The sequence below is a fragment of the Festucalex cinctus genome, chromosome 2 (genome assembly GCF_051991245.1).
Source record: "Festucalex cinctus isolate MCC-2025b chromosome 2, RoL_Fcin_1.0, whole genome shotgun sequence".
NCBI lineage: Eukaryota > Metazoa > Chordata > Actinopteri > Syngnathiformes > Syngnathidae > Festucalex > Festucalex cinctus.
The window spans coordinates 28,587,538-28,611,358 of record NC_135412.1 but is presented as its reverse complement, the minus strand read 5'-3'; the positions used below and the strand labels follow the sequence as shown (position 1 = coordinate 28,611,358).

Genomic DNA, 23,821 nt, shown 5'->3' with positions numbered 1-23,821 from the left:
TGGTCTCTATTTGTTGCTTATTGTGAATGAGCTGTGTGACTGCCATACCACACAGTGCTTAGGTCTCAAATTTGTTTAATTCTTGTTTTATGTCCAGTAATCTCCCAACAGGAGTGACGAATAAACCGCTTAGAACAAGTTTGCCTCATTTGTACAACCGTTTGAGTCCAAATGTCAATGACCTCCCTCAAACAGTGGTTGTGAAAGTTCATCTGTAGTGACGTGGAATTGCTGTAAGTTACATTTTTTATGTAGAATGGAAGTTGGAGTAAGATAGGCACAAATGCCACTATTGCCCCTAGTATAAATGATTTATTCTTTCATTCACAAGCACACATTTCTGGTGACACTGATTATAAAGTGCAGTGATAAATTGTGTCGTAATAATAAATGCGAGTAGATTCGGACAGTGAATCAATTGTAATGTGACAGGAAGTTTCTTCCCCTAATGTTCCCGCCCTATGAGTATTATATTCTGGTGTGTTCTTGAATAAGCGCTTCTCCATCCGGTGGTGGTTCTGGTTTCCGATTAGATTCACACTTGGACAGACCAAGGTCGGAAAGTCCCAGGTTCTGCGGGGGGACACTGACACACAAAAATCCACTGTTGCTGATTTCCACAAGCAGAAATAACCAACCTTTCTGTGTGACGATGAATTCAAAACGATTTTACCAGTTTGGTGAAGCGGTCATTGCACGCATTTCGTATCCGCTCTGCAGAGGCGGGGCTGTCCAACCTGAACGAGCCCGTGATGCCCGACTCAGCCCGAGCTGCAGTAATGGCGTCTTTGATGGCAAAGAAAACGGATGATGCGAGGAACAAAGGAGGCTCGCCCACAGCCTGATGAAAACGCATCACGTCAATCATCTTGTAATTAACTTTTAAATTCAATACATTTGCGTTTAATATTTAGGAACTGTTTTTTTTAAGGTACATTTTGTTTGATTTTGTGTGATACATTTAAATGAAATCATTGAGCAATTTAGTTGTACTATAATTCACTTTTAAATTCAATACATTTAATATTTAAAGGGATACTTGACTCCTTGAACAATTTTCAGCAGTGAAAAGTTAATATTTTGTGCAGCATGAATTTGATAACTTCATTATTTTTCATGTACAATTAATACCTTTAATACGTAATTTTTCTATTTGCTGTCGACTGATGATGAGCTCACCTGTGCTGAGGGAGTAGTTAATAGCCAATCACGACTCACCTGTTTTATGGGTTGGGTCAGTAAACTGAGCCGTGATTGGCCGTTATGTACTTCCTCAGCACAGGTGATGTCATCATCAGTCGACAGCAAGTAGAAAAATTACTCTTTAAATGTATTAATTGTACATGAAAAATAATGAAGTTACAACATTAATTATAGACAATATTAACTTTTTAATGCTGAAAAGGGCGCAATAAGTCAAGTATCTCTTTAAGAACTGTTTTTTAAGGTAATTTTTTGTTGTGCGATTCATTTAAATGAAATCATTGAGCAATTTGGTTGTGCTGTATTTCACTTTGAAATTCAATACATTTGCATTTAATATTTAAGAGTATTTTTTATTTTTGTGCGGTACAATTGAATGAAATCATTGAGCAATTTGGTTGTACTGTATTTCACTTTCAAATTCAATATATTTGCATTTAATATTTAAGAACCATTTTTTAAGGTAATTTTCGTTTTTGTGTGTGTGTGTGATACATTTAAATGAAATCATTGATTTGGTTGGACTGCATTTCACTTTTAAAGTCAATATATTTGTATTTAATATTTGAGAACTTTTTTTAAAGGTGTTTAAAAAAAAATGTGCAATACATTTGAATGAAATCATTGAGCACAAGTTTTGGTTTTGCTATATTTAGATGCATTGTTAGAGCTCTTGTCTGTGGCCTGATTGCTAGAATAACACGGAAAAAATACAGATTTTTCTTTCAAAACAAAAAGCAAACTATATTAAAAAATGATTTTCAAATCTTGTCAAGTCTTTCATAGGTTTTACCAAACTAGTCGCAAGTCATAAAATTAGCGAGTCAAGTCGACTAGAGTCCAAGTCTTCAGTCTCGAGTCCCCCGCCTCTGGTGACGCTTACCTTGGAGGCGAAGATAGCCTTGTCGTGGGGTGCGTCACGAAGCAACGACACAGTTAGCTCGGTGGGAATGTCGCCAAAGCCTGGGATCTTGTAAGAACCCGGACCCCGGGTGAGGAGGACGCCTTGGGGGGAATAGTGAAGCTCCTCCAGGGTGAAAAGACCCAGACCTTGCATGAAGGCCCCCTCCACCTTGAGACAAATACACAACTTTGCAACTCCACACAAGAATAAATCGTCTTCAACTTGTTGATTTGATAACTTACTTGTCCGATGTCTATTGCGGGATTGAGACTAACTCCGACATCCATCACAATGGTAGTGCTCAGGTTCTAAATCAAACAAGTATAGTATCAGTGGACCCCCACTACTCACGGGCGATCGGCACCAATGGCAAATATTGAAAATCCACGGATAATTGACACACATTGAAATGCATTGGAAACACTTTTTTAAACCTTCTGAAAGTTGATAAACCTTCAACATGATTTTTCAAAGAATTTAACAAATCTGCGAATACGTGAATTATGGTTGCCGAACCGCAAGTATGCGAGGGTCCACCTTACTGTTAAATGGGAGATCTAACCCCTCAACCAAGTTAACTAGTATGGCACTAATATTCGTCATTCTTCGCAGAGGATAAAGAATATGACTGAGTACTGTTGTATTGTCTGTCTATGTGTATTGCTAGACTGTTGTTCATTCCATTTAGAGCTGTCAAATTAATTGATTAATCGACAAGTAATCGATTATCAAATTAATCACAACTATTTTAATAATCGCGTAATCACTTGGAGCCATTTTTTTATTTAAAATTGTCCAATCCTCCGATTTCAATATAACAGTAATTGTTCACTGATTACTGTAGTCCTTGATGAAAGAAGACTGATTATCTATGATTTTTTTTCCATCAAAATAAGACATTTGCAAACATCTTTTTTTACTTTGAAAAACAATGATCGAACCAGTAACATTAATCCACCTTTTTTTTTTTTTAGCACTATATGAATACGAAGTACAAAAAAAACACCAATCAATAGTTAATAAACAGTAATCAGGAGAAAAATGCTTTTGTAATACACTTTCAAATTAATCTGATTAGTCGATTAAGCGATCAAATAATCTAAAGATTAATTGATTCTTAAAATATTCAATAGTGACAGTATTAATTCTATTGTTTAAAGGGTTATAGCACCGCAACATAAATTCTAATTAGCGTTAGCATTAAGCTAGTGTGATGATCCTTTAATTTACAATTTCATTATTTTCTAATTTCTCAAATTTTTGTGAGTAAATCAAAGCAAAAGAAAAAAAAATCTGGTGAACGTGGGCTCTATTTCGAAAAACTAAGTTGGGTTCCTTGTATCTCAAGGCACTACTGTATATCCTTACTATACTGTACAAGTAAACCAGCCTTCTGCATAGGTTTGTGAAAGTGATAAAATATATATCAATAAAAGAGTTTTCAGAAATAAATCATTGTGTTTGTTTTTGTGACCTTGTGAGCTCCAGTCAAACAGTCGACCTCCACTTCGGAACAGGCAACTCCATAGCTGAAATAGTTGAACAGTCGGCCAGAGTTGGTTTCAAAGTCGTATCCTAGATCTGGAGTCCTGACACAAAACAGCCAACCGTGAAACTGGACCAATCGAAATGACTACAGCAGACCACTCAAACCCGGACCCACTTGAAAAATCCATTGGCACTCAGGTTGACTCTGTCAAAGTACGCTGCTTTCACCTGAAAAACACATGCAGCAACTCAATGGGAGCAAACGTTTCAGCTAAGTCATACCCATAACGACCCTCACCCAATCTTCCCACGATCCTTTGGGGTTTTTGTTCTTGTAGGGTTCCAGGCGCTCAATGAGGAGCTGGCAGGCGTTTCTCACAGCAGCTCCGTTGAGGTCCGAGGAGGCCGAAGCGGCAGTCGGACTTGTGTTAGGGACAGTTTGAGTGCTAGTCTCCGATATGTGGATTTTTGAGCAGGGAACACCAAGAACCCGGCTGGCAACCTGGAACGGTAGAATTTGTTCCAATTCAAATGCCTAAATGACTGGAAGAACTGCAGTTCCTCGACTGTCTCTCAACAACCTGGATCATCTTGGTGTGGAGTCCCTGTCCCATTTCTGTCCCACCATGAGTCACCAGCACTGATCCATCTCTGTATATGTGAACAAGCGCTCCCGCCTGGAAACACAATTTAAAAATCCAATAAAGGTTATTGTGAGCATCCGTTATTTGATACATTTGTAGTACAGCATTTTCTTTTAATTAGTTTTTTTTTTTTTTTTTTTTTTTTTTAGCAAATTGATGTTTTTAACAAAAGGTTTTACGTTATGCCAAAAAACTTCTAATAGTTTGTGAGAATTTTGTAATTCATTGAAAAGACATTTGTTTTTCATAAAAAAAAAAAAACTATATATATAAACAATACATTTTGTATTTTTTAGAGAATAAAAATGTTTATTTAGAATTTGTTTTACAATTTTATTAGAAAATATTTTATTTCTAAAATATTGTTACAATCCTGAGATATAAGTTGTATTGTTTGAGAAAAGTAATAACATCTTAAAGCAACATTTAGATTATTTTTTTGAAAGACAAAAACTGTAGTGATTGTTACGCTTAGTTTGTTGTTGTATTTATTTATTTATTTTTTAATATTTTTAGAGAAAAGTAGTTTTTAAATAATTTGTAAAAAAATGTAATTTTATAATAATACTGTAGAATTGCTGCTAAACTGGAGTTGATCGCAGTTGACTTCAGGCAAGAGGCAGGATACACCCTAGGCCTAGACTTTATACAAAAAAATAAATAAATAAATAAAAATAAATAATAAAAATAATAATAATAATAAAATAAATAAATATGCTGCATCATGTGCATACCTGGTTAAGAAAGGTTGCAGTGAAGCTGATGCCGAACTTCGTTGGTATGATTGCAAGGCCTCGTTTGGTCCACCGATTCTCCCTGGCAGAAAGACACCGACTTGGTTTAAGGCTGAAACTTTTTAACTGACAATAGTGGCTTCTCTAATCCTATCCCACCTGTTGTAGAGCTCGACAGCAGCTCGACGCTGCTGGTACCGTGAGCGGGACAGGCATTCGTCCCAGCAGAAATCCAAAGTAGACTGTTCCAGAACCTGGTTGTACGGCGTCACTTCGCCTTGTTGATACAGGTTGATTCGTCGAACCTGCAAAGAGGAGAGAGAGCGACTAAATAGTTCCTTCCCACGAGCTTGTCGTTTTTATTCAGGAAAAGTACAGACCTCGTCGGCTGGCCGGCCCAGAATCTGAGCCACGTCATTTATCCAGTTCTCAGCAACCAACATCCCTTGGGGACTTCCAAAACCTCTGAAGGCCGTATTAGATGGCAGGTTGGTGCGGCACAAAAAGCCACGACCACGCACGTTGGGAATGCTGTACGAGTTCTCCATGTGGAACAGAGCGCGCTCCATGACCTCAACGGCGAAGCACAATCAAGGAAATTATGTAAATGCATCATCACGAACATGTGTGATGCGGAATACTCACTGCCGGAGAGAGATCGCGCGAGTTTCCAACATTGCTGTAAAATGACACATCCAGGGCTGACAACTTGCCGCTCTTCAGGAAGCCCACCTTGAGAAGGAAGAGATTGTTTAAGTGCTTTCATTATAGGGATGGGCATTTAAAAGACATTTTTCAATTTTTTTGGTATTCATTTCATGACCAAAGGCTATTGCTAATTGCCATGCAATTGACTTCACAAAAAGCAGCAGTTTGGCAGATAGTAAAAAAAAATCTTAAAAAAAAAGAGGCTACAAGGTGTTTAACTCATTTGCTCCCAATGACGTGTAAATACGTTTTTTTAATGTTTCAAGTGTCCCAAAGACGTATTTATACGTTTTTTTTGTTTTTGTTTTTTTTTTATGCTAGAGCAAACATAAGGCTTTAATCCAGCCTCTCAACTGCAAAGAACGGTTGCAGAAATTGTAGTTATTACACAAACGGCCAGCAGGTGGCAGAAGAGCAAAGGAGATCAACCAGGGCCATCTAGAAAAAAAAGCTAAATTACTTACAATTTTAAATAGATTTGTGAGAACTGATTAAATTTAGCTCTCTTCTAATGCTAATTGCTGCAAAACGGAAACAGATAGAAACATACTTGTTTTTCCTGATGAAAGAAGAGACTTTAATCTTTCTTTTGGTAGCTTCCATGTTTTTATAGCAATAGAACACAATATTCTGTGGGCCTTGCAAAATCAGTCAAAATCTAGTAAAACAGCCGGGAGCGAACGGGATTGTTTCTGTGAAAATGGCTGGGAGTGAATGAGTTAATGACACTCCTAGTTGAAGTTGACTGTCCAGATAGCCTATGTTAGCTTAATTCAGCTTGTGAATGTCACATGGCCAAACCTAGAAAACAGGTGAGCTGTGATTGGTTACCTGAGCCCTTGTGATGTCATTTTCAGTCGACAGCAAGTTGCAAAATGTGTTTTTAAAGGTACTAATTGTAGGTGAAAAATAATGAAAGCATCAAATTAATTATAGACAAAATATTAACTTGTTGCTATAATGGGCTAAATAAGTGAAGTATCCCTTTAAGAAATAATTGCAAACTTGACCACACATGTACTCAGCAATCTTCCACTCAAATGCACAACACATAGACAAACAAGTACACTGTGTTCCAACTATGCCTTGCATTTGCATTTTTAGGGTTGGAAGGAACACTCATGTTACTAGGGGCGTGGAAACCAAATAAAAAGAGAGGGTGAGGAGAGGATTCTTCAGAGAGTGCAGTAGGGAATTGTATCAGTCAGTTCTTCTCCTCTCTCCTCGCAAGCCTTGAACTGAGTGTCTTCTCTGCCTTTTTTGTGTCGTGTTTAATAGATGTCAAACAGGTAAACCTGACAGCAATTTTAGACATACGGACGGATGGACGGACGGATGGGGAAATTCTTTCAGGGAAATGAATGTGGCAGCAGAAATAGTCTGATTGAAGTTATTTCTGTGATCACTGTGTTGTTGTTTTTTCTTTCATTAACAGACGGGTTCCAAGAATTTTGTCCATGTGTGAAGTAGTATAAACTTTAAAACATGTGTTTTTTGACCTGGTCAATGTGTCAAGTGCCTTAGAATAGTGCCTTTTTTACCTTATATTTTCCATAGAATGGGTGTCTTCCTCCAGTGATCAACATGTCTTCATCTCTGTCCAACATGCACCTGACAGGACGTCGCAACCTGGTGCACAAGCAGAAAATCTTATCGGCATGAATGTATACGCCTGAAGAAGATGTGATTGACAGACGTACTTGTTTGCTGCCACGGAGACCACAGTGGCCAGTAAAGTGGTCCGACTCTCTTTCCCGCCGAAGCCTCCACCCATCCTTTTTACTCGGACCACCACCCTGTTGGCAGGAACGCCCAATGCCAAGGCCACCAAAGACTGCCATGGAAACAATTAAAACCTTGATCAAATTATAGTCTCACAAAGTTTTTCCTTCACCTGTGTTTCAGAAGGATTCTGAGTGGAAACAAAGAGCTCCATTTCGCCATCTTCCCCTCGAGGGACAGCCACAGTCACGTTGGTCTCCAGGTAGAAATGTTCTTGACCGCCGATGTGCATGTCACCTGTCAGTCAGTCAGTAATGTGAGCGGCTGGATCAAGTCCATTTTCATTCACGAGCTCACAATTGCACCTTCCAGGATGTGGTCTGCCTGTTTGAACCCCGCCTCCAGGTCTCCCTTCTGGAGTGTTCTAATTGGCTGATAGAAGGACTGGGCGGCAATAGCTTCCTGTCAAGCAGACCAGAAGCTTTTGAGCATTTTTGAAAGGCCAGAAAGAATATTCAATCTGACATGTCGTCTAATTAGCAATGCAATTTCGACATGGAGCCAGTCACAAGAAGGAGTCATGCTAAGTTACCAAAAACTGATTTCATTATGATAGGATGGACAAACTTAATCCACATGTATTTGGGACAAGTTAAATCAAACAATACATGACTTCTATGCGGTCACTGGTTTCCCTAAAATTATTAGAGCAATAGAGTGATATTTTGCTTCTTTGGTATTTTTTTAAATATGACGGTGTCCACCAATTTTACAATTTTAAGTGTAATCTGTTACCCCGAGTGAGCACACATTTCAGCACACTCCAAAGTTATTTTAGTTAACTAAAATTAACTAAATAACTCAAATTAAAATTAAAAAAACATTTATTTATTTATATATTTATTAATGAAATAAAATAAGGAAATGCTTTTTAAAAAGTGAAAACTAAATGAAACAATTGATTGATTTTACATTTACAAAACTAACTAAAACTAACTATAATTGACATTGAAAATTTCCTTAGTTTTTAGTAATTATTTTAATACATGAGCCTTTGGGGTTGATTTGAAATGTGATTGAAGTATATTTATTTTGATATTAGCCGGAATAGGAATGTTTGAAAGTGCGTCGTACAGAAGTGACATCATCTACCAGCAGCCAATAAAAAAAACACATTAAAGGGATACTTCACCAACTGAGAACAATTTTCAGCAGTGAAAAGTTAATAATTTCTTCAAAATTAATTTTATAACTAACGATGACATACATCACCTGTGCTGAGGAAGTGGGTAATAATGACCAATCATGGCTCACCTGTATTCTGGGGTTGGTCAGCAAACTGAGCCATGATTGGTCGTTACCTACTTCCTCAGCACAGGTGATGTCATCATCAGTCGACAGCAAGTCGAAAAATTATTTTTTAAAGTTATTAATTGTACATGAAAAATAATGACGTTACCACATTAATTATAGACAAAATATTAGCTTTTTACTGCTGAAAATGGCTCAATGAGTCAAGTATCCCTTTAAGATGACATCGCTTATAGGCGACAATTTTGCATGTTTTGACTAATCGCTCGCCGACTTTTTCATTTAATTCAGCCGAAACGCAATGCTAGGTCAGAAGTGTGTTACTTTTTTTTATTTTACCATAGTGTTTATTAAATCTTACACACAAGTAATACACATTTTTGGAAACTAATACGAAAAGCATTTTTGAAATAATTATAACTAATAAAAACTAACAGAGCTGCCCTGAAAACGAATTGAAACTAAAGCTTAACGAAATAAAAACTAACTATAATGAAAATTCTCAAATTATGATAACCCAATACTGGAAAATCCATCCCCAGGTGTTCTAACCTGTATGGTAATAATAGGCTGCAACTCCTCATACTGGACCCTGACGGCTTTGGCGGCTCGCTGGGCATGAAGCTGAGTGTCGGCCACAATCGCGCCAATGATGTGACCCACACATGTGACCTATAATGAGAGTTGACACCTGACCAGCCGGATCCTAATGCAAGGCTTGCGAGTGACTAGAAAGAAACATACCTGGTCATCGGCAAGGACGGTCTCATCATGCATTATCCCGGTGGTGTTGCTGCCAGGAATGTCGCCGGTAAACACGCAGCAAATGAAGCCGGGCGAACGTTCGGCTGCTGACGAGTCAATGGAGCTGCGACACAAACGGACGGTTGTGAAGAGTTGACAGTGGGAGCATTCGTGTACAGCACTGGTCAAGTCAAGTCATAATGATGAAGTGTAGTTTGACTAATTCACTTCTATTAGAGGTGGGTGGATTGATCCAAATATCAATATCATTGACACCAAGTCAGTATCGATATCGGATCAATACTGGCACTAAAATATCGATCTAGTCGTTTAGTTTGGCTCTTTTTTGCACTGCTGCGGTTTGGTCAAACAGATAACGGGCCTGTCACAGTAGTTTGTTTCGATTGTGTGCCATCACGTGATTTAGTATCTTAGCTTTGAAGTGGATTGCATGAACACATACAGTATTGTACTTGAAAAATATATTTTTTGGGGGTGTGTTTTATGGTTTATATTTGTTGTTGCATGATCATCTTTAACATTTTGTTTATTTAGTTTGAAAAAGAAGTGTTGAAGGCAGCATTTTTAGTTAATTTTTCTGAACATTATATGATAAAGTATTTGTTTACATTTCTTTTCATATGATCACTTTTTTTTGCACTTTTTTAAGAACTTAAAAAATATATATATTTTTTCATGGTTGGAATGTTTCTGGGTGGAAAAACATTGATAAAGTATTTTCTATTTATCAATTAAATTTGTTCTAATTTTGTCCTTTATAAAAACAACAACACAAAACACTTCAAGGTTGAAATTTGATTAAGAATAAGCAATTCAATGATACAATACCTTATTATTATTATTGTTTTTTAATTATATACTATAATTTTCAAAAAATGTTGCTAATGGTATCGGCGATAATGGCCCTGTATTTACTTGGCTTGGCTTTTCCTGGCTCAAATTGAGGCAGACGTGGTATCACCCTGATTATGATGGTGGACTACCGATACCAGGTATCCGTATCGGTGCCAATACCAGTCTTATTTTAAGGAATAGGTACTCGCGGCGTGACCGATACCATTAAGGGCCGTATAATGGGCTAAAAATGAGAAATTATATGACTACAAAGTTGCCATTGGTTGTTGCCATTTTTTAATTACAATCATTAAAAATTCATCCACTATAACATGTTAAATTTTAGATATAGTTCAGCGTCGTTGTCTACGTTTATTGTATATGCTGTGTTTTTTTTACTTTGGCAATGGCTGGAGCGCGCCACCTCCACCTCACAACCAGGAAATGGGCGTGTGCAATGATTGCTCCATGATCTGTTTCTTCTTCGGTACATTAAAGGGGGGGGGGGAAAAAAGAAGCTGTTTCTTCTTCGGTTGTTGCTTCAGGTCTTTCCGGTGCACTGCTGTTGATATAGCGCCTCCGTAATGGCACAACACTGCAACTGCAGTTAAAATTCGTTCCTGCCGAGCTCAATCAACACAGCTGGAGCGCTGTGTGGAGCGATATCAGTGGCTCAAGGTGTAGGTGGCGAGCAAATTAGGTTGAGGTGGCTGCCTCTGAATTTTGTACACAGGAAAAACACTGCTTGGTATCGGATCAATACCAGAATTTGCAGCATCGCACACCACTAATTTTTATGCCGGTCTGTCAAAATATTGTTTTTGGTGCCAAAATTGGTTCGGGACAGAGTCTGAGCAAAGCGTGCGAGCAAATGTCTTACATGATGCGAGCGTGCGCCTTGCTGCTGGTAACGAGCGCCAAGTACACCTCGTTCTCAAACAGTGGTATGTCGTCACAGTACACCGCCTCGCCCGTCGCCTGCTTCAGAGCTGAGAGGTGCATCATGGGATGGCCCAGCACATCATCTTGATTCTGGGCATGTGGCACCTCCTGCAGACGAACGCGTTCATTTGCTGTTTCCTTGGCAATGGGAATTATATGCCAGGTGTGGGTTGTACCTGGTAGATCTGAACACTGGATGGCGTCTCTTGATGGTAAATCTCTGTTGCACTCAGGAGATCAGATCCGACCTCTTCCACGTTCAGACCCTGACAGATGACCGCACTCAAGTTTAATCTTTTAAAGATAAGGTTGTTTTGCTTGGAAACTGGTCATCAGAGGCTAAGGTTCATTTGTTTGTTTGTTTGTTTGGTTTGTTTATTGAACATATAAACCAGCAACAGAAATATTGAAACTAAAATAAAAATATTAAAAAGAAATGTCTGTTTTTGCGAGAAGACAAAGTTATACAACAAGAATTCAGAAGCCAGTTTGCGATGATTAAAAAACTTTGTGATGATTTTTTTTTTTTTCAGTACAGATTGGTGTTAATTTCGTTAACGAAAACTAAGCAATTATATTTTCGTCAACACACCTTTTTCACCGGATGAAAACTAGACCAGACTATAACCCTCATTAATAAAAAAAATAACTGGGACTAAATCAGTCTGCATTTTCATCGACGAATGAAGACAAGACAAAAATGTACTTCACTTAATAAAAAAAACTGTACTAAAATCTATGGACATTTTAGTTCTTGAACAAAGACAAGATGAAAATTATATGATTTTTCGAATCTATCGTTGTGACACTGTCATGTGACACACAGTGACACACCCCTTTTCAAATCTGCAGCTAGCCGCTAGCTGCAGATTACTCGCTAAGCATTGGTAGTGAGTACAACATGCACAAATACGATGGCGTATTAGGGCCACACAATTTTTTTTATTTTTTTTTTATGGGCAAAATGCCGAGGAAAAAAAAGTGGCAAATTTGCCACTTTTTAATATGATGTGAAAAAAGTGGCAAATTTGCAACTATGATATTGTTAATCTCTGCTAAAGCAATTAATATCTCCTTGTTTGAAAACCCGACCGAAAACTACATTTTAAAGAGTGCTTCCTCCATAGACATTTTGCAAACTGTGACTTGTGTAGGGTGACGTATGCGTTTCCTTTCTGCCAACACAAACATCCGCGCGGTGAGAAAAAAAAAGTGGCAAATTTGACAGTTTATAAAGTGGTAAATTTGCCACTTTTTTCCTCGTCACATTAAAAAGTGGCAAATTTGCCACTTTTTTTTCTCGTCATATTGACACCGCCCTCTGAAAAAAAAATATATATATTTGTACGTGGCCCTAATTACGCCGTCGTACACAAACACATGGTGAAAAGTAAAAAAAAAAAAAACTAGTAATCTGTTATGATGTTTTTCTAATTTTTACATTTTTACATGAAATTGAAATGTGTCAATTTTTGGCAATTTTTCAATTTGTTAAATTTAAAAGTATCAGTGTTTTTCTGTTTTTACATTTTTACATTGTTGGGATGTCAGTTTCCTCCCAAAAACATAAAAATGTAAAAAAATAAAATAAAAAAAAAATAAAAAAAAAGGACACGTTTTTCACATTGCAGCTCAGAAATCATAGTTACACTGTACCTAATAATCCAATGGCTGTAATGTTTCAAAAATAATGTTAGCTTACTTACTAGCTCGTAGCATGGATTGGAGCCATTGTAGCCACTTATTAATATACTGTAAATGTGTGTGACGTTTTTCATCAAAAAGATGAGAGAAAATTTTGAGTGAAATATTTTTAGATCCGAAATATTAAAAAAATATATATATACAGGGGTAAAATAATTGTCCTGACTAAAACTAGACTATAACTTCTTCTTTGACTAAAAATAGACAAATAAAATTGGTTTCCTAAACTAAAATAAAGACTAAAATGATAGAATTAGAGTCAAATAAGAGTAGACTAAATAAAAACGGGGTGAGGTTGACTAACTATGATTAAAACTCACAAGTGTGATTGAAACTGAACTAAAACTGAGACTAAATTTAAAAATGTCTGATAAAATTACAGAGAGCAAAATGGCGACTGTGCATATTACAGTATATGCTATGACAAAGCAAGTTTGTATGACTTGAATTTTGACTTGCTTGAAAATAATGCAAATAGGAACATAACTTCAGACGTATTTAAAATGTGAATGCTAAGAATGAAGTTTTACACAGATGTGAGTGAGATACTGGTTACCTGCCCTCGGAGCTTCTGCAGTACTGTCAGGTAGAACTTGTAGAATAGGCTGAGGCTAAGAGTTCGCCGGTATGTCACCATGCCGCCTGGGGCAGAGGGATCGAGGGTCAACTCGTCTGCCAATGAGGAGCAAGCTTCTGCAAGCAACTCCTCCCCCCAGCATCTGGATGATATCAGAGGTCGTTACATTCTCTCTTCCTTCATTTATTCATTTCTATTCTTTTTGCATATACCTTCCCAACAATTTGTTTGCTGTATTTTTTGCAAGCACTGTGGTTGCTGCCATGCCGCCATAGCTTAGCCTCAAAACCTCCACGACACACGTCCCGGGTGTGAAAGTGACACTCATCGCCGCGGTGACAATGCTGATGTCGTCCTCTCGGCGAGGTGATTGTTTGAAGGCTGAGACAAATTGATTCTACGGAGGTTAAACGGAAACATTTAAGTATCAGCACATGAATTATTCTTTTTTTTTTTACTTTCACAGGAGCTGAAACTTCAACTTCTCCTTAAGTATGAGTGTGAGCATATGCTCATATGGCACTTAGTTACTCGTTCAATAGCATTACTCTTTGTCCTATTTTATTTAGACTCTAGTTTCAGGGTGACAGACAATGGTTAGCTGACCTTCCTGCTATAGGGAATCTGGATGGCCAGCAGAATTTCTTGCGGTCGCAGCACAGTCCTCCTGTAACCCACAAAGAAACGGTCGTCCATCTGAACCACACGACTGCCATCTAATGAAGGGAGAGGATATGAAAAACTCATTCAGCTGTCTTACAAGTGAGGACAAAGCTACTATTTCATGAATCTTAAACTGTGTCGAACCTTTGTCCATCAGTGTGAGTTTGCAGTTGGCCGCCATAAAAACAGGATTAAGGTCTGATATGGGGCTGGCAGTCATGATGTTCCCACCAACAGCCTGAAACAAACATTTGATTAATTAATATCCGTGAAAGTAAATAATTACAATTTAATTAAAAATAATATGTTCTATGCAGCCACACTAGTATAAACACAAAATTCTGATTAATAATGCCTTTGTGGAATATAAATTAAGCAGCCAAATCTACCTGTTTTTATCCATCTCAGGGAGTGGTCATTTTGTCATTTATACTGTCGACTGAAAATGACATCACAGTTGCTTAGCAAGTGACAAAATGGCCGCCCCCTGAGCTGGATAAAAACGGCACAAACGCAATATTAATCAGAATGCTGAATTTTGAGTAGTGGAGGCACGCAAGAAAATTTTTAATTAAAAAATACTATTTTTAAGTTTACTTTAAAATGTAGTTTTGTCTGAATTTGTGATGGGGTTTTTTTCCATATAAATCTAAAATTTTGGTGATCTTATTTATTTTGTGCCACGTTTCCGTCCCCCTAGCAACGCTGCCCTGGGTGGCCATTAGGGATGTGACGATAAGGGCAATATCGTGATATCGTGATATTAAAACTGTCACAATATCGTCGTCGTCATGTTCACAATATTTAAAAGGGACACATCTGTTAAATAAGTCAGATTGATTTCCATTTGTGCAGTTCTAGCACCCTAGTTTATGGCTAGTTTATTAGTGCAATTTAATTTTCATTAGGGATGTTTTGGCCTTCTATGTTTAAAATCTATGCTAATTGTCAGATGAAGGGAATTTAATTTGCTTGTGAATCGATAAATGTGTGCTTGCATTAGTAAATACGTGCCTCAATATAGTTATTAGAGATTGTAGGTAGTTTATATGCATTGCTGTTATGTACAAAAGCACAATATATATATATATTTTTTTTTTAGTATGAGTTCTGTTGTTTTTTTACAATATTGTGATCTATTTTAAATATCGCCAACGCCCTCACAATATCATGATAATTATCCTTATCGTGACCTTCATATCGTGATAATATCGTATTGTTATGTTTGGATATCGTTACATCCCTAGTGGCCATGCATAATCCACATTCCAGGGGTGCTAGAGCGCTCACCGCAACGTTGCGTATCTGCTGACCCGCAAACCACCGCAACTGCTCCAGGACGGCGAGGAAGACCTCGGTCTGGTGAGAAGGGAGCTCATCCACCGCCTGTTTCAGTACCTCACCCACTTGGGTGAGAGTGCACGCCGCGCCAAACACGATACCTGCAAGCATGACCCACACAGACTCATTTTCATAATCACATTTCCTAATCCATTTTTAAAAAGCGAGAGTCACGATCTGCCTCAGTAGTCACCCTCATCAGTGTGTGTCACTCTGTGGAGTTCCGGGATGAAGGCTGGAGCCAGAATGACCGGATACACCATGTTCTTGAATTTGACTTCTATACCTACACACGCACAAACACAGTGAACAGGTGGTTGAGATACTGAGTGGGTGTGTCTTTGAGTGAATGGGAGTTTACACGTACCCACTTCAGTGTTTCCCACCACCACTCGAGCGTCAGGATGTTTCCATTTCAGACTGAGAAACTCTTCCAAGCTGGCAGGCTGGAGCCACTCTGCCCTGTCGTTGCAAAAATGCAGCGAGCGAGTCTTCTGACTTTTGCTCAGGGACTACATGGAGGGGAAAGTGTAGACACGTAAAAGTAAAAGTACTCACAGTAAGTATGGTGAGTAGAAGTACAAATATGTCAAAGTTTGAACTCAAAATACACACAAAATACTGGGTTGTTTTCCTAGCAATGGATTTTGAGCAGATTGTTAAAGTTGCTTCTTCTTCTGAAAAAATGTTGGTAATATAATGAGTATGAACTCATTTGCTCCCAAAAATGTATAAATACCTTCTGTTAAATGTTTTAAGTGCCCCAAAGACGTATTTATACGTTTTTTTTCTTTTTTCTTTTTTACACTACAACATACAGAAGGCTTTGATGACAGAGAAAGGTTGAAGCAATGGTAGAGATCAACCAGGGTCATGTTGAAAAAAGCTAATTTAGCCGGAGTTCGAATTAGATTTGTGAATAATTATGAAACCTAGCTATATTCTAATATTATTTGCTGCAAAACAGAAACAGATAGAAATGTACTTTTTTTTCCTGACGAAAGAAGAGACTCGAAACTTTCTTTTGGAGGGTTCCATGTTTTTATAGCAATGGAACACAATATTCTGTGGGCCTTGCAAAATCAGTCAAAATCCAGTAAAACAGCCGCAAGTAAAGGGGATTGCGTCAGTGGAAATGGCTGGGTGTGAATGTTTTAGTCTTTTTTTTTTGAACAACTACTACAGCATCTTCACTTCTACTTCTCAAATACAGAATGAGAGTACACTCGCAAACTCTGGATATCAGACGTGGCCACGCGAATGTACGCGTGTGTTTTGTTTCTCACCATCAGCTCTGGAGGGAAGATGACTTCCTGCGTCGGGTCAAGCGGTGCAAAGTCAGCAGCGTTGAACAGCCTCGAGGACGTCTAAAAACGTGTTGCACGCGCTGTTACTTCACTGAATAACACTGTCTTGTTAAAGTGTGACACACTTACATCCAGGTCCACCTCCTTCTCCTCTGCATTGCCATTTGTCATACAGCAGCCGTTGTCCCGTCCCTTCCCACCACAGCATCCACCCTCCTAAAGGGAGAACCTAAACTGAGTAATTGACAGACTATAATAAGGTCTAATCCAATGCACAATAAGAGAATAATATCAGGTGTGCCAAGGAATATGAGCCCATTTGGTCTGAAAATTATTTATTCACTATAAATAACATCTCTTCGATTAATGCCAGTAACATACGGTGACAGGCAGTATGATTAAGTTAGAGTTGAAAGAAGGTTACAGTACAGTTAGCCTGTGTATCCACGTGTGATATTTATGTTTGGATGTCACTAATGGCATTTCTACTCATTTTAATGGTGAATGATGGTTTGTGTTTTGAGTTATGAGTGTGGTCACGGAACCAATTAAAGTTTTGTAGCTCTTGGGAAACTGGTCTAATCTGACTGTTTCTCACCACAGTAAAGGTCTTGTATGCCTCCAAGATGGGTCGATATCCAGTGCAGCGACAAAGGTTTCCTAAAAAATGAGTACTCTGTTGAAATTAAACACAGAATATGCAGCACACCAAATTCCATAATTACACATTAGAGATATTTCATATTTGTAAACAAGAAGCACCAGTGTATACTTCCTGTTGGCAGAAAAGTGAGTGGCAAACGGGCCGACTTGAACTAAACAAAACGACAAAAAAAATGTAGTAGTGGAGGCCTACTTGGTAGTGCTGCCAGATACAGATCTGAAGGTTTATATTTTTTTAAGCTACTTGAAAATACAAATGAATCCCGAGGAACCTGCGAGTGAGGATAAATCGTGTTAATTTCATAAACAGGTATAAAAGAGAAGAGACTGCCTACTGGCCTAGTTGCCACTTCTAAAGGACAGACTGAGAACAACATCCATTGTTAGATTGTCAATGTCAATGGTATTTTTTCACAGGTTAGCCTGCTAGCTAACATCGACTCTATAGCTTGCTGTCCTTTTCGCTGTCAAAAGGGAACATCTGTGCCATTAATCTGAGCAACTTAAGTATCTGTTGCGATGTGCCAAAGTTCTTGGATGACTTTTTGTTCAGCAGTTTTGTGGCAGACCTTTGTTAGATAAGATTGATAATAGACTCCCAAAGATAAGAGATAAGAGATGTGAATCAAACCATATAAATCACAAAAAAAGAAGAAGAAGAAGAAGAAGATTCATTTACAAATTATGCGAGTATGCTAGCCTTAAGGCTATCTACCATGACCAAGTTTAAGGTCCTTTATTAATTGGAATATCTTGAACTAATTAGTCAGTGTCCCAATTATCATTTTAACTATGAGAATTTACACCAGGTCTACACTTTTGAATAAAGTTATCTGTTAAAATTTAAATTATGGCCATCATTTTGTCGCTTATCTCATCTTAGTATAACTAACATCACACATTCAAATTACAACTGGAAAGCAGAATGCTAAAATAACAATTGACAACAACACTCTGCTTTGGCCAAATAGAAGTGTTTGTTACACGTTAAGCTTTTGTCACCCGGAAGCACTATGTGCGTAATGTGATGGTGGACTGTCGTATACATTCTTTACCTTGGAAGGCCTCCTCCACATCAGCCATTTTGGGAATGGGGTTGTTTCTCAGCAGTGTGTACATGGACATGACGATACCCGGAGTGCAGAAACCGCACTGCGAGCCATGCGCCTTTGCAATCCGCTCCTGAACACAACACATGAAATAGTTCTCCTTTTTAATCACTGTGTCAAGTGTTTGTCGAAACTGGCAGTTCTACTTTCACATCACTTTTATTGGAACTAAAGTCCTCCTTCTGCACATCTTAATGGTGGCATAATTGTTTTAGTGGCAATTTCATCATAAATTTAGAGGTAAACTCACTTGTAAAGACAGTATGCTAAGCTGTTTAAGCTGTTTTTGTCATGTTTTGGTTCGGTGTGTTTGGGTTTTTGTTTCGTTTTGGGTTTTATTGTTGTTTTTGTCTGTGGTTGGTGTTTGTCGTGTTTCTGATTTCTCCCATTGTCTCGTTATGTCCAACCACGTCCACCTACGTGTTTCTTCCCTTCCCAGGTGTGACTCATTAGTGTTGGTGTATGGTCTGTTGGGTTTGTCCAGTCTGTGTGGGAGCCTTGTTGAGATATGTGTGGAAGTTGTGCGTTTCAGGTCATCTCGTCAAAGTTAAGTCCATGTCTTAGTCAAGTTGGCTTCGTCTCAATCGAATCACGGCCATCAGCCTGCTTTCGTCTCACATTTGCCTTTCATGCCTGTCACCCTGCCTTGTTCCCCGCATTTGGGTCCACCCTCTTGCAATCACTCGCACCAACCATGACATTAGTGCGCTGAATTGTCTCGGAACAGGTAATGTGCTGATGTGAAATAGTACAGTTTTGCCTCACTAGTAACATGTTCTACTAGTACACTGAAATGTCATACAGTAGCAGGAAAAACCTCACCGGTAAGACAGTCGTTCTAGTGTAAACTAGTCCACTCTGCTAATGTACAGAAATGTCATAGAGACTGGACTATTCAGCGTACTAGTAGGGCATTGAAAAAAATGCTGAAACAGCTTCCAAATGACACAACAGTTTGGGATCCATTACCTGTACGGGATGCAGCTGCCTGGCAACACTGCCAATTCCTTCCACTGTGGTCACAGCAACCAGATGCAAGGAGCAGATTGGGGCAAGGCAGGCGTTCACAGCGTAATGACTGAGCAGTGCTAAGGACTCAGGGTCGTATTTTCGTAGACAGGCGCCTGTGCGCTCAGCATAAAAATGGGCGCATCTTCCTTTTTGTCCCGGGCTAAGTCTAGTTTAGAGTTTGTGAATTTGGTAGACAGCTGCATCTTGATATGCATTGCACACCCCTGACGCTTCTGGCAATTTGGTGAACAAAGGTAGACTAGATTTCTGACTCGCTAAAAGGACGTCTAAGTTGTGGTGCAGGTGGTGTGATGTGATTTTGGTGGATTTGATCAAGACTGATCTTGAGCTCTGCGGATGTGTGTGGTGGATGTCATCGTATTTCATTTTTAAATATGACAGTGTGGTTATCAGCTTGGGAGCAAACTGATCCCAACGTCAGGTGGCGACACATGATTGCAAGACGGCAGGATACAGCAGGTTTTGCGTGTGGGGTTGGTATTTGGACAGCATCACTGTGCACGCACCACAGCCACCTTCGGCACAACCTAGCTTTGTCCCTGGTAGGCCCACTGAAAGAAAACACACATACAAATAAATACACATTCCATACAAGGCATATAAAGTCCTCAATGGGTCACAAGGCAAAAATTGATTGTAGTGTCTGAGTGTGATGCATCGATTCCGCTGACAAGGAAATGAAGCAGTGTGAAGGAAGAGGCTTGTGTGAGACCAAATAAGTGACACTTTAGTTATGCTGAAATGGTCAAATGTGCAGAACATCGGTCAACTTAAAATTGCATGTGATACTGTGAATGTGTCCAGTGATAGGAAGTTCCATCCATCAATTTTCCTGACCGCCTATTCCTCACAAGGGTCGCGGGGGGTGCTGGAGCCTATCTCAGCTGGCTTTGGGCAGTAGGCGGGGTACATCCTGGACTGATTGCCAGCCAATCGCAGGTGATAGGAAGTTATAATGTATAAATACTTGGTTAATGTACATAAAGATTTTCAAGTTTCTACGCAGCAAAAATTGGAAGTAAAAATTTCAGTGTTAACTTTTTAAGGGAGGTGATTTTAACTCCTGAAGTGTACTTTTAATATTTTCAGAGTTAAATGGTGCCCAAATTAGGTGAGTCAGTCTACCAGATGAGGGCCATTTGAGTACATGTTTGATAAAATGTGTAAGGCACAAAAAAGCTTCAAGGTTTTAATTTCATTGTTGTTAACATAATATATGAGTAAATACTATATTTTTGAGAGTGACATACTGTTTTTAATTACTATCATGAGTACGTGGCTATTTTCACATGTCCATATTTACCAACATAAAATCACCAAATACATTAAAGATTTTTATCAAACCTTTATTATTTCCATGAGGTTGTGTGTCACTGATTCCATAAAATATATTTATTAAAAATAAAAACATTATTATTAGTAAAAATTGTATTATTTGTGTGCCTCCCTTACTTTATCTTACTACCCCGTCACACTTAAAGGGATACTTGACTAATTGAGCTATCTTTTGGCAGTCAAGTAAATATTTTGTCTGTAATACATTTGATATTTTCATTATTTTTCATGTACAATTAGTACCTTTTAAAACACCTTTTGCAACTTGCTGTCAACTGAAAACGACATCACAATATGCTCAGGCCTCTGCTAATGGCCAATCATAGCTCAGCTTGTGATGTCACATGACCAAACCTAGAAAACAGATGAGCTGTGATTGGTTATCTGAGCACCCGATGTCATTTTCAGTCGACAACAAGTGGCAATTTTTTTTTTTTTTTTTTAAGTATTAATTGTACGTGAAAAATATTAAAAATACCAAATTAATTATGGATAAAATATTAACTTTTTATTGATATAATGGGCTATGTAAGTTAAGTTATCCCTTTAACAGTTTTGTCTAACCTGTGTAAATTACTGACTGCTGCTTTAAGTGACATCATTTGAACCTCTGGCACTATCAGAAAGAAGGCAAGTTCTTAAAAAAAAAAAAAAAAAAAAAAGATTCGATAGAGTATTTGATTTTTATTTTTTTAAGCCACCCCTACTAACTAATGCTTATTTAAAACAGTATTTAATGGGGAACCCAAGTCAAATATCCTCTATGTGCCCTGACCAGTTTCATTGTATTTTGAATAATATTGCATTGGTGGAATAAGTATGAAGCAGATGAATCCCTCCAATATCAACATTTTTAGGGCACCGCCATTTTGTCCCGTACCGCCCTGTGCTGTTGTTGACTGAAAGTGACTCCAAAGTGCCCTCGAGCTCGCATTGTGAACATCACTTGACCAAACCCAGAAAACATGTGAGCCGTGATATCCGCAAACCCGGTCTGTGGCATGAAAAAGTTTGGGGACTGCCCTACTGTGCTGAAAAAATATAAGTTACATCATTAATCACTATAAAAATAAAATAAAAATCAGTGTGAGTACTTCTGCCACTTCATGAGTGTGTGTGCGTGCGACGTACGCTTCCTCCTCAGATAGGTAAGTAAGGTCATTTCAGGATCTGCATTTTTCTCCACAACCTGCAGAACAACAGAACACAATTTTCACTTCTGCTTTGTGCGGTCTTCACATCAAGAAGTCATCAATAAATTGCTGAAATAACAGATTGCCTCTCCATGTTATGACACAAAATCTAAGGCGTGATTGTGTTGAACAGATGTTACAGCCCAAAACGTGAGCAGTTATTTATTAACAGCTGCAGGCCTGTTTGCAGACCACACTGTCGGCTGCGTTGTAAAACACCGCATTCGTCATTCACGATTTACGATTATCACAAGGTATACATATATATATATATATATATAAAACCTTCCCAATGAAACATTACAAAAAAAAAAAGATCTTTAGAAACCAAACCTGTCAATATATGAATTGTTTTTGCCAAATCTGCATAATTAATACAGCATTCTTGTTAGTACATTTGCAAATAATTTGTGACCAATACACTTTATGAATATGTATGTAAGAATATTTGCAAATACTGTAAGAGTAATTCACCGCTAATCTTTTTATTTTTAATTACTGTACTAATTTTTCAGCTCATTTCTTATTTTGCAGATGAAAATTAGCGAGAGCGCTATAATCTGGTCTTGAGTTTGTTTTCTGGACCTGGTCTCTGATAAATAAACAAACCTCTTATGTGAATAAACCATTGTAATCATTGCAATTCATGTTAATTAATAATGTTTTTACCTTTTTCCCATTGACGAAGAAGACGAGGTCATCGGATGAGGAGCGGGCACAGGTCGTGCAACCGCTCATGTTTTTGTCCAGTTCCTTCATGTTTTGACAGCGCTGTCGCCTTCAGAGTCTTTTATGAATCCAAGCGTTTGCTGTCTGAAGGGGGTGTGGTTGTAGCCCCACCCCCTGCAGCAATCATTCAGCTGTGCCGTCTGCAAAGCTGATTATTATTTTGGAGTCTGAGATGGCTGCAGTGATGGGTGTACAGGAAATACAGGAGGCAGCAAGGGGCTCAGCTCAGAGCCTTGGGGTGCCCCGGTGATGTGGGAGGATGCAATGTGGAGAGGCAAATGATTCAGTTCGTTTTTCGAACTGAATCTGAATCGTTGGTTTGTTAGAATAAAGTTAAGTTATAGTTAACAGGAGAAGATAAGACTGCAATTAGCAATACGTACAAAGCTTTAAACAGCTATTTCTCTTTACTTCAAAATAAAAGGCCAATGATTTTGGCCTCACTGACACAAAAGTTATGCATGTCATTTCATATACAGTATAATAGAAACACCATTAGCAGCAGATCATTTCTATGTTAGTTCATCCCTCACCCACCCAATAAGCATCGATAAGAAATTAATAAGAAGTATCAATACTGAAAGCATTATCCCGAAATTCATTTTAATTTATCAATTAGCCCGTAATTCGATCTGGAACGGCAACCTTCCTCATGTGTGTGTGCCTCATGTCAACAAATCATCAATCATCAAAAAATGTTGGTTTGTTATGATTTTATCATGTTCTTTAAAGCACTTTGTTACAGCTGCAACAGTTGTGAAAGCGTTACATAAAAGTTGAGTTAATTAAAACAGACTGAGCAGATGTGCCACACTTTTTTTTTTTTTTTAAGAAGAGAATTTCTATGAATCAAGCTCAGTGGTTGGTAAACATTTATCCAGAGCACTGAATGTGATCTTTGACACCTGGCAAA

At 38.3% G+C, this 23,821-nt stretch overlaps 1 protein-coding gene across 1 annotated transcript; it reads right to left on the bottom strand.

The window, feature by feature from the left end:
• Nucleotides 1-292: 292 nt before the first annotated feature.
• xdh (xanthine dehydrogenase) lies at nucleotides 293-22,984 on the bottom strand. The gene is made up of 35 exons (XM_077514247.1): nucleotides 22,849-22,984; nucleotides 22,118-22,175; nucleotides 20,106-20,202; nucleotides 19,589-19,697; nucleotides 18,566-18,692; nucleotides 17,446-17,507; nucleotides 16,977-17,063; nucleotides 16,827-16,907; nucleotides 15,908-16,052; nucleotides 15,734-15,826; nucleotides 15,490-15,641; nucleotides 14,344-14,437; nucleotides 14,143-14,252; nucleotides 13,749-13,933; nucleotides 13,516-13,678; nucleotides 11,432-11,521; nucleotides 11,194-11,363; nucleotides 9,459-9,582; nucleotides 9,267-9,386; nucleotides 7,769-7,865; nucleotides 7,576-7,700; nucleotides 7,382-7,515; nucleotides 7,223-7,310; nucleotides 5,619-5,705; nucleotides 5,354-5,545; nucleotides 5,133-5,278; nucleotides 4,974-5,055; nucleotides 4,177-4,272; nucleotides 3,894-4,097; nucleotides 3,771-3,823; nucleotides 3,582-3,696; nucleotides 2,350-2,415; nucleotides 2,087-2,275; nucleotides 674-841; nucleotides 293-586 (listed from the first exon to the last, which is right to left on the bottom strand). The coding sequence occupies exons 1-35, from the start codon at nucleotides 22,936-22,938 to the stop codon at nucleotides 536-538; spliced, it is 4,050 nt and encodes a 1,349-aa protein (XP_077370373.1). The 5' UTR covers nucleotides 22,939-22,984; the 3' UTR covers nucleotides 293-535.
• Between the last annotated feature and the right edge of the window lie 837 nt (nucleotides 22,985-23,821).

Bases quoted from the DNA above. Each gene is read 5' to 3' on its own strand.
- xdh (XM_077514247.1), bottom strand. From the start codon at position 22,938: ATGAAGGAACTGGACAAAAACATGAGCGGTTGCACGACCTGTGCCCGC. The intron at 7,701-7,768 runs GTGCAATTGTGA...ACTGACTGACAG, and splicing joins GGCAGACCACATCCTGGAAG to GTGACATGCACATCGGCGGT. The intron at 5,056-5,132 runs GTGGGATAGGAT...TCTTTCTGCCAG, and splicing joins GCTGTCGAGCTCTACAACAG to GGAGAATCGGTGGACCAAAC.